The 14,161-nt window shown below is 41.3% G+C and overlaps 1 protein-coding gene across 3 annotated transcripts in view; it reads right to left on the bottom strand.

Annotated features, from left to right (window-relative positions):
- SLC44A3 (solute carrier family 44 member 3) overlaps positions 1-14,161 on the bottom strand; it is a 152,558-nt gene that overhangs the window by 1,149 nt on the left and 137,248 nt on the right. Inside the window, exons 14-15 of one of the 3 annotated variants that reach the window (XM_089677270.1) lie at positions 8,545-8,682; positions 5,730-5,966 (exon numbers count right to left, since the gene is read on the bottom strand). In XM_089677270.1, coding sequence (XP_089533396.1) covers positions 5,730-5,966; positions 8,545-8,682 — 375 coding nt within the window. The remainder of the gene's footprint in view (positions 1-5,729; positions 5,967-8,544; positions 8,683-14,161) is intronic. The other 2 variants (XM_089677272.1, XM_089677271.1) reach the window with 2 other exon arrangements.

Below are 14,161 nucleotides of genomic sequence, written 5' to 3'. Positions count from 1 at the left end.
TGCTCCCTTCTGGACCTAGTGAATTTCAGTCATTCTTTGGCCAGCTTTAGACTGTGGAAGACAGACAAAGTCATTTGTAGATGCATCCCTTACCACAGAATGTTTGAATATTTACTCACTAGAGGTAATCTCTAAGGAGGAGACACTTTATATTGGCCACTAAATGGTATTCTATATATGATAAAAAGGTAAACTAGGAGCGCTAGGTAACAAGCCGCTTGCATCAAGGTGAAACCTCTGGCCCTCTAAATAAACATATAAAACAGAAATGCAGCGCTAAGGAACTTATAAAGTGAAAAATAGGTGCAGGCGTTATAAAGCGCTAAAAGTGATATATTGTGCAGTGGTATCGTCTAAATATGACGTATCGGTATGGTGTACACATACGTAAAGTAAAATCAAATGAAATAAAGTGACTTTAGTGATTCATAAAAAACATGATAAAGTCCAAATAAGGAGATGATAAATATTGGTGAATTCCGTGACTGAGTGACTGGAAGCTGGTATATACTATTGCACTAACCAGAAGCGCAATATAAAAGCGCATTTGTGTATAATTAACCCATCATGGTCATCTGGATGTGGATAGGGATGTCAAGAATCATCTGCCACATGTCAGCATACAAGGTGATCAGCAGACCTCACACATAGACTCCAGGGACATCACGTCAGGTATCGTTGACCAATTGGATGGAAACACAGTGGGTATATTGTAGGACTCCACCTTGGGGGCTCGTTAAATAGCAAGCCAAATAAAGAATTCTTGATAGTGCAGTATTTTTTATTATGAAATTGGTATAGCACAAGGAATGCACTCACATCTGGCAAAAACACATAAGCAAGTTGGCCGCTGGCCTTCCTCGTGCCCTGTGCAGCGTGACGTCAGCAGCTGGGCTCCTTCCTATCTTTGTCACAACACTAGATAAGGGCTTTAGGGCTCTGTAAACCAGGCACGGCGTATAAACAGCCAACAGCCTTACTGAGCCCCTCAATACAAAAAAAAAAAGAAGTCCCCCTTCGCATTTGAGTTAAAATGAATAGGTTATCACAGTCCATAAGGAAAAAAAATATAAACTCTGTTCTGATTATCTTTACATTACTAACCAGACAGAAGTCCAGCCAATAAAATACAGTAGTTCTTAAAGAGCAGCCCAAGGATAGTCTCTCTTCCACCCAGAACCTTAGTTTGTAACAAGCAGTACCAAGAGCATGAACATAAACACAGAGGCATGGGACCTACATCTCAAGAACAAGAAGGAATGGTCATCTCCAAAGAGAGCGTTTTACTCAACATGGAAGGGAAGAAGAACCTGGGTCAAGCAAGAATCTGACCAACCAGAACCCACCAAAACAGGTGGAACAACAACAAATTCCCTTGTAGGGAAATAAAAAACACAAAAAGACAAAGAAGAAACAAAAGAAGTTGTCTGGTCAGACAACCAATCTTGTGAGATTTAACAGGGAAAACCCTGGAACAGCTAAAACGCAACAGCCCACCAACAGAATGTAGTGACTTCTGAGTCAGTCAGAGAACTTGGAGAAGAACTATGAGCAGGACAATAGAAGGCATCCAATGAACCTTCCTCAAGAGGCTGCGAATCAGAAACTAAGGAAAACCTATCCCCAGGTGGACAAGTACCAAAAAGTCATTGATATATACTCTGTTCTGTAGGAAGATACCTGCAGCAGGAAACGAATGTGTACTTCCAGCTGACAATTCAGGGAGGCCCAGGTTCTCCAGCAACAATTTCCACCTATCAAGCAGGATCGGAGGCGTATCTAGGTTTGTTGACCTCTCCTCTACATCCAGATGCTACCAAATGAGAGGAACTATCCTTAAGGGAATCAGTGTGAGCAAGGCTGAGTCTTGCGATCTTATCCAGCGTAAGAAACTAGGCTACTTCCCCTGAAGTAACAAAGACACCCACTCCTCGGTAGTGAAGCTAAGGCAGCACCTCAATGATGTCCAAAAGAATCTGAATCAGGAGACCTGCTCAAGGCAGGATCTTCTAACTAAAAGTAGTCTTAGGCATAATGGTTCTCCTGTGAGCGAAGCCACTAGGATGCAGGGAGAAGGATCCATCCCAGCTACCTGGTGTCAAGGTCCTACCTTTTCCCAGAGGTTATGTTACTCCATGTGCTGGCATCCATCTTGGATTTCTGCTGAGCATGATGGGAATCTTTTATGCCTTCAGGTCTCTGAGGTCCATCCCCCAGAGGGGTGTGGCTGAGTACATATAAGCCTGGGATCTGCACATGCTCTTTGCTCTTGTGTCTTTGTCTTGCTACAGCTCTGTGTATATGCTTGTGACTCTTCTGGTATTCTGACTCGGCTTGTGACTAAGACCATTCTCTGTGTTTTCCTTCGATCTGACCTTCCGTTGCTGAACCCGGCCCGTGACCTGTGATTCTCTGTCTACTGTTCTGTACTGTTTTGTCCCGTTGTTGTTGACCCGGCTTGCCTGACTACGCTATTGTCATTCTCACCAGCTACACGCCATTGGCAGAGGCCATTACCGCAGCCGGGGTGTCTCGGGGGCCGCGACCTGGTTCCTGGCTGCGTCAAGTCCATCCCCACCATCAGGGGCCCTGGTGAAGGGCAGCCTGGGACTTAGACTCCGCGTCCTGAGGGACTTCGGTCTGTTGGTGGTGGTTGTCGTCAGCCAGCGCGTTACCCTGCCACTAGGCCTACCTGTCCGTTCCACAGCCCTACCCTGACACCTGGAGAGGCTGACAAATCACTCCAGGGACTACCTGGTCCATAGAGACAGACATGCTAGATTGCTTGGGAACTAGATCCATAAAATAGAAGGGAGCTTAAATAACTGAGAATAAAGGAAAGAGAGAGACAATCCTTAGAGGCTGATCCCCCAATACCCAACACCCTGCAATGGAGGAAAAGGTATTAATGCGCTCTCTAACGATGAGAGACCTAAAAGTGCTCATGCTGTGGATCTTTGTAGACAGGGACTAAGCTGGTTAGATTAGTCAACTGGTGACAGTTTCCAATGCTAAAATCTGATGAAACCATAATTGGCCAGATCTTGCAGCTTTTAGGCCGTTTGGGAAGATGCCAACTATGAAGTTCCACAAAGCTGACTCTGTGGTCGTTTAAGCATCCCACAATGGGGATGCCAGTAAAAGGCACTAGAGTGAACGCAGAAACCAATGCCCCAACAAGTATTAGGTGTGCATGGGCACCACTGAAGATCCAGATCCTTATCCAGGTAGGGAACAGTCAGAGCTGATCCCGGTCAACCTATCTAATTCATTAAATAAACACGTTTTCCTTTTACTTACAATTAGTGTTTTTCCACTTTTTGGCTGAGCGAGGCACTGATCTGTGTCCCTGGCCTCACAGCTGCATCCTGGGAATGCTACATTACCATTGCTTACCATCAGCCACAAAGTCTTGAGTGATGGCAGCAGAGGTGCCTGACAATAGGGTAGGAGAGTTAGCCCTACAGGACAGAACTGAGGGAGACTCTAATAATGTATACTTTAACTACAGGGTCACTGGATGCAAGTTACAGGCATTCAATGGATACCAACTCCTGAATTGGTTAGAAGAATGGGCTGTGAACACCCACAGCATCCTGACTGTCCCTTTTCTATGTTTAGACTTGTTGCAAATACATGGCAATGATGCAACTTGGTCCAAAGTGTGAGGCAAGGCCTCAGGTACTTAAAAAGCAGCAGGTCCTGATAAAGGTTATTCGTCTGGGTAAGACGGTAAGTTCAATGTGTGCTTTGCAAAGCAGCAGCAGCAGCGACGTTACGATTTCTCCTCTATGTTAAATGGCAAGGAAAAGTGTGGGGCATGTACACAACACTCTACCCAGCTGATGATGTCAGTACTCAGAGCTTCAGAGTAAATCCCTGACTACAGTAACCCTGGCGGTAATATGGAATTTCAAAAGGTGTTCAGCAGTGCAAATGAAGAGGTAGCTCCCAGTGCTTCAGCCTGATTGGTTGAGTCTACAGAGTGAGTCTTTAGAGACAGGGCAAGCGCTGAGACAATGCCACGGCTCTGATCCTAGAAAGTGCTCCATGGCTAACTTTTACCAGTATACAAAGGTCTGGAAGTGCCACAAGCAGACAACAGTGCCCAAAGGTCACATTCCAGGCTAATCCCACATGTCCAATCCAGCAGGTTTTGGGTCTGGTACTCCAAAGACAGGCTTAGTAAAGGCCAGTCCAGATAGCTGCTACATATAGATCAGCTCAAGCAGAAATACAGTGAGGAATCTTGATTGAAGTCAATGGAAGAAGAATCCAAGGAAAGATCAAAGAAAAAAAGGTTAGCAAAATTTGGCTAAAAGCAATCTTCCACACTAACACAAGTTGGAGGCATGCTGCCTAGAGGGGTTATACTGGGACTGGCTTACATTCGTTGGCTTCTTAGTGTCCAATACTCCAGTAGGCGGCATTATAACTGGATAGTATCTGAATTCTCGTGCCCCTCAATGGATGAAAAAGAAGTTAGGCTATACAGCATCAGGGGCCCGATATACACACTTTGAGAAACACTGCCATAAAGAACTATTACATAGTTACATACATAGATACATAGTTAGTCTGGCTGAAACAAGACAAAAGTCCATCCAGTTCAACAATAGAAAAAAAAAAAGTTATAATCCTATACCCACAGTTGATCCAGAGGAAAGCAAAAAAAAAACCCCCAGCAAAGCATGATCCAACTTGCACCTGCTGGGGAAAAAATTCCTTCCTGATCCCCCGAGAGGCAATCCGATATTCCCTGGATCAACTTTACCTATTGTATTTTTTTATTTTGTCACAATACCATACTTCACTAGCAGTTGGTGTTGCAGTTGAAATCTGTAAAATTGATGATCTCTGCCTTGAGCACACCTTACCGCTACACCAAGAAAAAGACTCCTAATTAAACCAGCGTTTCTAATATTACTGTAAATTTTGTTAATAATATTTAAAACTTTCTGTTTAAATAAAAAACCTTAGATCTTCTATAATTTTTTTATAGGGCTATTTATGATTTGGGTAATATTATTAGGTGTAATGACTTTGCTATAATAACTCTTTGATGCCTGCATAAAAACATAATGCATTATACAGTATAATATTTTTCTTATTAACCACAAGTAATCCCCTAAAATTTCAATTGTACAGATTCTTTTCATATTTCTAGCTCTGGCAGAATGCCACTAGTCTCTTGTAATGAGGGAGGACACATTTTTGGTGCAAGTGTGCTTTGATTCCAGGAACAGGTAGGCTGGATTTGGCTGCACTCAGCAGGTTTAATCATAACAAGATCCCCCAGCTATGATGAAACATAGTTCACTACTCCTCTGATAATTTGCTGTAATTAGGAATGAAACATCTTGACAAAAAAGTTTGTAATGCAGTTGGAGAGGTTTCTGCTGATGCAATGTAAAATCTGTTAATCATCTGGTCTTTATGTAGTTTGTTCTCCAGTCTTGGGAAGACTGTGGATAATCACTAGCCCCATCTTTACTGGCCAGCAGGGGGTGTCACCTTTTAATCTGCATTCTAGATCCCCTGCACATGTGCTGGGTAAAATTTCCAATATTTATTTTTTGCACAGGGAAGATCTCTGTATTGGCGTTACAGTACGTGGATTTGACTGAGGGAGGAAGCAGAGAGGCTGTGAAGGACAAATTCACTAAAAATGAAAGGGGTCCTTTGAGTATCAATGAACCCAAACATTTCAGACATGAATGATTACTCACCATCAGCTCCTGATCCATGAAGTAGGGTTTTTCAGATGAGCCATCATTGGTCTCAATGTCTATTGCGTAACACAGGAGCAGACTATGTACTACGCTTTCAAACAGGGATAAGAAACTATGGGCAACCAGGTAAGCAAAGAAAGCAACTAACAGCAATGGGATGACCCAAACATGCAGTTCTCGATGGTAATTAAAAGCCATTAGTCCTCCAAATACTGTGAAACATACAACAAAGACCTAGGGGAAAACCAGAAACAAAATGTTAAATACTTTACAATCAATTCACAACTATGCCTTTCAGTAGAAAATTTGTAGCTGTAAGGCTAAAGCTGGCCATAACCAGATGGAACAGGTCGGTTCAGCAGGGACCAAATGAATTTCGATCCATTTATGGCCATTGCTGTTCGACAGAAGTCGATAATTAGATTGACCTCTGTCAAATGGGAAAGCCGAAAAAACTTTTGTCGATCAGCATCTTCAGCCACTGATCAGTGTATTCTGACAGTGGAGAGCAAAAAAGAGAGGGTAAGGCATCACTGAGTGCAGTATTAGATCAAATTGTATTAGCACATGGATAGAAAACACTCATAGAAGTGGGAAAGGCACCACGTTATTCCGACGTGGTCTTACTGCTTTGCACCAGGAAATCTGCCTGGCTTCCACCCTCAGCTATATCGAAACTTTTGCTAGCCGCTTCTTGCAGGATGGAAAGCAGAGACACCTTATGGATTTTCAGATATGCCTTATACATACCCACTTCTGTGAGTGTTTTTTTATCCTTGTGCTACTACAATTTGGTCTAATACTGCACTTAGTGCCCCCCCCCCCTCTTTCTTGCTTTCCACTGTACAGAGCTGACTACACTCTGTGGGATGGTGGCTGCCCCATGAACCTCCTATTACATGTAAAGACTTTACAGTATATATTTGAATGTACTCTACAGACATTGCCAGTAGTTAGGCTGTGGTCACTGTGTTTACACTCTCCTGTGCACTGTGCGCTTCAGCATTTTATCTGGCCTAACACTTTATGGCTGAGTTTCTGTTGTTCCCAGTTGCTTCCAATTTGCTATAATACCACTCACAGTTGACCGTGGAATATTTAGTAGCAAAGAAATTTCACGGACTTACTGAATTCAAGTGTGGCACCATGATAGGTTACCATCTGTGTAATGAGCTCCTGAGAGTGACCCATTATTTCACAAATGTTTGTAGAAGCAGTCTGCATGCCTAGGTGCTTGACTTTATACACCTGTGGCCATGGAGGTGATTGGACACCTGAATCCAATAATTTGGAGGGGCGTCCCAATACTTTTGGCAATATAGTGTATGTTTTAGTTCATATGAAATAAATTGTAAAGTACTACATCAAACTGACTTGAAGAGGGAAAAAGAAGGTCAGCACAGCAGGCAGGTTTATTTTCCAAATGTATCTCAATGCAGACCATTAGTATGAGCAACCAACAGATAACGACATATCCATGTATTCTGCTTGTGCTGAAGTGCATTACCTATGTGAACCAGCCCTGGAGAAATCTGATCACAAGTCCCATATTCTATCTTTATTTTGAACTAGTCTGAATGCATAACATCCATTACAAAAGTCTGTAACAGACTGCAGCGAAGGTTGTCTGGGTTTTAAGAATAATTTTGCCAACAAATACAAAAGCTGAGCAGGAAAAATCATTTACAATACTGCAGCCAGGTGTGAACACAATTTGCTTCAGTATAACCCACTAAACCTATGAGACCACATTTAATAAATGGTTGGACCACAGTAAACAGAAATCTGCTTTGTTGCTATTGGACAAAGCACTTTACACATCATCATTGTCTCTGCACTGCTTTGCTGAATAAACCTGCTCTGAAGGACTGGTTAAAGTATAAAGGAGAAACATCATATACCTCATCTGCATTACTCTTCAGCTTTTTAACTGCGTGGCCATCCCTCTGCCTGCATTATGTTATATGTAAATTCCTGAGCTCGGAGGTTTGGGGTGGTGACGCAGGACATACTGTGAGCTAAACAGCCATCTCAACAACGTGGCACGTGTACAGGTGGACTGACATAATATTCTTTGGCAATTCCTATTGGCACTCCTACTTGTGCTTGGCTCCCTAATCAGGATTTTGCAGATCATAGAGTGTAGTCTGTGGGCAGGACATAGTTAAAAGACAAGAGTTAAAAAACATTTGCCAATCAATGGGCTTATAGGACACTAAGCACCATTTTTAAACCAAGTTTTTGTTAACATGTTCCATTCAAGTCTGGTTAGTTCTGTGTGAATGGGGCAAAATCAAATGTTATAAGGCTATTTTTTCTCCAGGTCAAATATTATTCTTCATACAGAATAGAGTGCATTATGATATGAAATAATAGTGTTATGGCGTAAATGATCATACTTAATTATTGTAATCGTCAGCTCCATCCAGTGGCCATAATGCAGTATTTCCCAGTTTCACTCTATTCTGTATGAACAATAACATTGGACCTGGAGAGGAAAAAGCCTAATAACCTTTGTTTTTCCACCCATTTGCACAGAAAGCATGTACATGCAGTTTCAAAGGACAAATAACTCTGTTTTTTTTTTTTAAATACACACCTAAGGCATTGTTCTTTGTCTTAGTATATGAACCCATATCAGCGACCAATGCCTCTGCTGCCATATGAAATGGCAGGAACAAAAGAGTTCATTTTGTAGTCTATATTAGTAAAGCCGTAGATTTCGAAGAGCCTGAGGAGGCATGGCCATGTTCCCAAATAATATGATACACTATGATGATAACCATACCAAGCATTGCTGAAAACATGTTACCTTTCCGAGAAAAACAAGAAAAACCGCAGAGCATTTCAGTGATGAGACACAGGGGGGAGTTTTCACCATAAGACTGTAGGCTTCCTTGGCAGAGGTACAGAATGGGGTTCCATTAATTATGGTCGCTGTGTACGCATTCTAGAAGTTGGAGAGATGAGGAGGGATTTGTTGAAAGTGAAATTTCCTCAAACAGTGAACATAAACAGTGGAGTTTTGTTTGTGTAACCCTTGTCTGCGTTCTCAGTGTGCCATAATTATATGCCTTTCAGATCCCACCACTAACCTCATCAAGTTTACACTGCCGTGCCTTGACATTATATTTAGAGTTTAAAGAACTGCTATTCTAGAGTATTATTATTTTGGGGGAGAAATACGACATTCAATCAGCAAAGCGCTTTTACTTTTTCACAGCAATGTGAACAGACGCCACACTGACAGCATAAAGCCATCTATACACCAGTAGAATTTTGTTCCAATTTTTTTTTGTTTTAAGAACGTTTGCTTTATTTTCTAATCACTAGTGAGGTCAAATCGTTTATTTATGACCGTAGTGACAAGATGTTTTGAAGGAGAAGGATGTAAAAATCGAACTAACTGATATCTAAAAGTGGATGTGGCTTTCAGTCAAGAAATTACATTCATTCCAAAATTGAGCGTCAAAAGAAAAGAAAATTTTGAAGTACTTTCAAACGAATGTACAAAGCATTTTCAGATGAATATTTGTAAGAATGTTTATTCAAAAATCTGCTAGTGTATAGCTAGCTTTAGGTGAAAACACACATTTGTTGGAGAGTACATTTAGCTTGAGGGCCGGTTCACATCCCTGTGCGATTCAGTACAGTGCGATTTTCAGCCCATTCATCTGAATGGACTGAAATTGCACTGGAGTACACCAAAAGTAGTCCATGCACTACAACTGTGATCCGGTGCAGGCCCACGCACTGTGTTTGCAATCTGCATTTGGGGTCCCCTTAGGAGTACATTGATACCCACAGCAGATCGAACACCCAGTATGTTCTAAACACAGTTTGGGAAATGCTCACAGAACACGGGTTTCCTGCACTGCATTTTGGTGTGAACAAGCCCTGAAAGATAGCCATCATAGACTGTAATATTCAATGCTGCAAGAAAAATGTTCTTATGCCCTGGAAGATATTAATGTTTTTTTCATTAAAATCAGAACACTTTGTAAAATGTTGTAACAGCATTTTTAAAAATGAAATAGACATCACTCACAAATATACTCAGTGATATCACAAATATATTTCAAACATATGTAGACCCAATTACCAAAATCTCAAGCTTTATGATATTAACCATTTGGCACAAACTCTCACTGGCCCTTTAACCTTGGCACTTTTTTAAATTTTTGCACACATGTAAAATCTGCATTTTTGGCTATAAAATTACTTATTTTCTGAAAACCGGGACTTGTAGAATAAAAAGATAGTTGTTATCATTTTTTATGTCAGACCATATTTGCGCAACTGGCATATTTTCAGGAACAAAATGTAATACAATTAATTTTAGTGCAAACATACGCAATAAATTACCCAATTTTTTGGTAAAATTACAAGATGAGGTTGCCTTTACAGATCATCACTTTAGAGTTAACTGTGAGCTCTGGTGCTAGAAATATTACTCTCACTCCGATGTTTGTGGCAATAGCTCACATATCCTAGATTGTAAGCTCGAAAGAGAAGGGCCCTCAATCCCCTCATGTTTTGCATTGTATTGGTATTGTTCTGTCACATGTTCTGTCCCCCTTTGTAATGTACAGCGCTGAGCGAACTATTGGCGCTTTATAAATACTGTATAATAATAATAATAATGTGGTGCAAATGCAGTTTACATACACATGCGCACCCTGTGTGCATCTGCATTTGTGGGTTTTTAACTTTGTTGCTATTAAAAGGGGTTAATAAACCCCCATGTGGTAATATTAGGCAGGTGATAGGTGCTCTTTACGGAGACATTGGGAGTCTTATAGACCCCAACATTTCCCGTGCCCTCCAAAGCTTCTAACCCAGCCGAGATCTGCTCGGTTGCATGCTTCCCTGGCTATATCAACCAAAGAATGACTGTTCTGAAACCGGAAGTGATGCATTCATTGTTGCTCCCTGTTTCATACCAGGCAGAAGAGATCGAGGAATGAATGATGCTGTGTCCATGCAGGGAGGGGAGGGGGGGTATTGTCCTACAGTTAAAGCCCACTCATGCCATTGTGCTGTGTTATGCTGTGCATTAACGTGTATTGTGTTAAGGTACCCTATTCATTTGAACGCACCAAATACCCAATGCTTCAAAACTGTACCTTAATACTTTGCTGCATGAGGATTTGTCAAAGATTATTTGAATATTCAAAGAATATTGGTTATCAGAATGATGGCAAGATAAGAATAGCAAATAATCTGCAATTGCTCACATGGATTGCACAATTCTAGCTTGATAAAGTGCTGACCAATGTGCATTCATTGGGCATACAAGAGCTTTCAAAAAATCACCAAAGATTACGAGGCATGACAATCTAATTCCTGGAATGGACTGTCAAAAAAAATGTCAAACACCTCTTAATTCTTCAAAAGATTGGATGAAACTTGAGGACAATGGTCTTTCTGATCGTCTGTCAAGATTCAAGGCACCATCTTTGTGGAAATCTTTCTCATTCCCAAATCCTCCATTAGGATCAGCTGCACGGATTTCCTGTTCATGTTCAATTTTCCTGTCATCAGTCACATACTCAATCTTTCATCTGAGTATTCTGTCCACATTTGTATCCACCCTTTGTGATTTTGGCTGCCCACTTCATTGTGGACACCTTCCCGCCCCTCTTTAAACCACCTATGCCATTCAAAAACACTTACATTTTTAATTAAATGTTCACCAACAGAGCTAGAGTTACGCACACCTTTGCCAATTGTCACGCAAAATTTGATGTAAATCCGCTGGTCCAGATTCCTGATGCTCATTTTCCACCAACAGCACAACACACACCAATGTTATTTCTTCTACTACAACATAAAGACTGAGTTAACTAGTTTGCAACTCAGGCAAGTGCCAGTTAGAACATGTCAGAACACACCTGAGTGTGAATGGCTGTGTGACTCACCACCATGGCGGTACGCCACTGGCATTCTGGGAATTAAATTGTCACACCTCGTATGTCATTTGACTCTGGGATTTGTGTGGCCAAGTTCAAAAAGCCATGAGTTAATCATACAAGCAAGCACTTCTAAGGGCTTTCTGCACTTTGGTATAGAAGATATAGAACCTTCCTTAATGAACCAACAATAGAAAATTCTAAACTACCAGAAAAATGATCACAAGAAATTGAAGAGAGCAAGAGAGATTTGAATCTTTGTAAATGTGGATGGACATTTGTGTCATAAGGACTTTACAGACCATGAGGTTCAGAAAACACTGATGTTTTTAAAGATGTGTTATATGGCCATTATAGCTACAAACAGTACTCAGTGGAAACATTCCACATTCTGTTGTTAATGTCACATGCTAGAGAGTTAATGCTGGTCCAGTAAAGGTCAGACAAACTACATGGGAAAAATGCTTCTCATTAATATCTAATAACAAGTTCTCATTTGTACATTTTTAGGGAAATGCTAATTTTCCTGACCACATCTATTTCATTTTCGCAATGTGTATTTTCACATGCTTTTAAAAGCTTGTAATAAACAAATTAGGATTAGGTAAATAGTGGTTCAATACCAGTGTGATACTAGCATAAAAAAAAAAAATAAATTATTTATTTCCCCTCTTTTCACCTTCCAACATGCTCTTGCTAACATTCCTTTCTGCAATAAAGCCCTCCCTTTCTCAAACTCTCATTTCTTTACCCCTCCTCTCCACCCCACAGCCCATATATATCACCCTACCCTCTCAAAATTACTGCACTTATCTCCTGTTCTTCCTGAGCCCACACAATGTCACCATTTCTAAATCACTGGGGCATTTGCTTTCATATAATGCCACTCCCCTCTCACCCCCCTCACCCTCCTACGTACTCCGGTTTCCTCCCACACTCCAAAGACATGCTGATAGGTTAATTGGCCCCTGTCTAAATTGGTCCTCGTATGTGTATGAATGTGAGTTAGGGACCATAGATTGTAAGCTCCTTGAGGGCAGGGACCAATGTGAATATATACTGTATGTGTAAAGCGCTGCGCAAATAAGTACCAGTAATAAATAAAAATTAACACAGTGGCTTATGAATTACTTCTGCCTAAAAATCTTAGAAATCACCCTGTGTATCTTTACTGAAACAGACAGTATCCAATCCTTTCCTTGATCAGGAACCAGAGACTCCAGCTCCACTGCTTGTTAAAGGGAATGAAGAATATGAGGTGCAGATCATCCTGGATTGTAGGAAGAGGGGAGGTCAGACCCAGTTCCTCATTAAATGGAAGGGATACGGTCTAGTGGATAATTACTGAGAGCCTTCTTCTAATGTCCTCAAGGTTGGTGCAAGCTTATCTCTTACTTCACCCCAAAAAGTGAGCTCTGGTGGGCATCTGAAGGCTGCTCTTAATGGGAGGAAATGTCATGCTAAAAAAATATACTACACCACTTTTATCAAAACCCTCTCATCCAGCCCTCTTCAAATTTTTTCAACCCTTAATTCTCTACTTCACCCACACTGCCCTCACCCAATAACTTACCTACTGCCCAAACACAAGAGTGATACAATTCGTAATAAGATCTCCAGTGCCCAGCTTTCTCCTCCAACCATCATACCAGCTCCAACACCACACTCAGTATTTTCCTCTTTTGACCCTGTTACCATGGAGGAAATTGCCAAACTCTTTTCTGAGGCCCACCTCACCACCTGTCCCCTCACAACTACTACAGCTTCCTTCCTGAACTATCCTACACTCTCTAACCCACATCTTCAATCTCTCCCTCTCCACCAGAACCTTTCCCTCCCCTCTCAAACATGCCCTGGTTGCCCTATACTTACAGTGCATCCAGAAATTATTTACAGCGCTTAACTTTTGCCACATTTTGTTATGTTACAGCCTTATTACAAAATGGATTCAAATTCATTTTTTTCCCTCAACATTCTACAAATAATACCCCATAATGACAATGTGAAAGAAGTTCGTTTTGAAATCTTTGCAATTTATTAAAAATATAAAATGAAAAAAAAAAACACATGTACACAAGTATTCACAGCCTTTGCTCAATACTTTGTTGAAGCCCCTTTAGCACCAATTACAGCCTCAAGTTGTTTTGAGTATGATGCTACAAGCTTGGCACACCTATTTTTGGACAATTTCTACCATTCTTCTTTGCATTATCTCTCAAGCTCCATCAGTTTGGGTGGGGAATGTTGGTGCACAGCCATTTTCAGATCTCTCTAGAGATGTTCAATTGGGTTCAAGTCCGGGCTCTGGCTGGGCCACTCCAGGACATTCTTATAGTTGGCCCGTAGCCACACCTTTGTTATGTGGGCTTTGTGCTTAGAGTCGTTGTCCTGATGAAAGATGAACTGTCGCCCCAGTCTAAGGTCCAGAGCGCTCTGGAACAGGTTTTCATCAAGGATGTCTCTGTACATTGCTGTATTCATCTTTCCTTTGATGGTGACCAGGGGAAGACTGACCAT

The sequence above is a fragment of the Staurois parvus genome, unplaced genomic scaffold (genome assembly GCF_062004578.1).
Source record: "Staurois parvus isolate SC_StPar_1 unplaced genomic scaffold, SC_StPar_1.0 ptg000183l, whole genome shotgun sequence".
Taxonomy (NCBI): domain Eukaryota; kingdom Metazoa; phylum Chordata; class Amphibia; order Anura; family Ranidae; genus Staurois; species Staurois parvus.
This window is presented reverse-complemented; position numbering and strand designations above follow the sequence as displayed.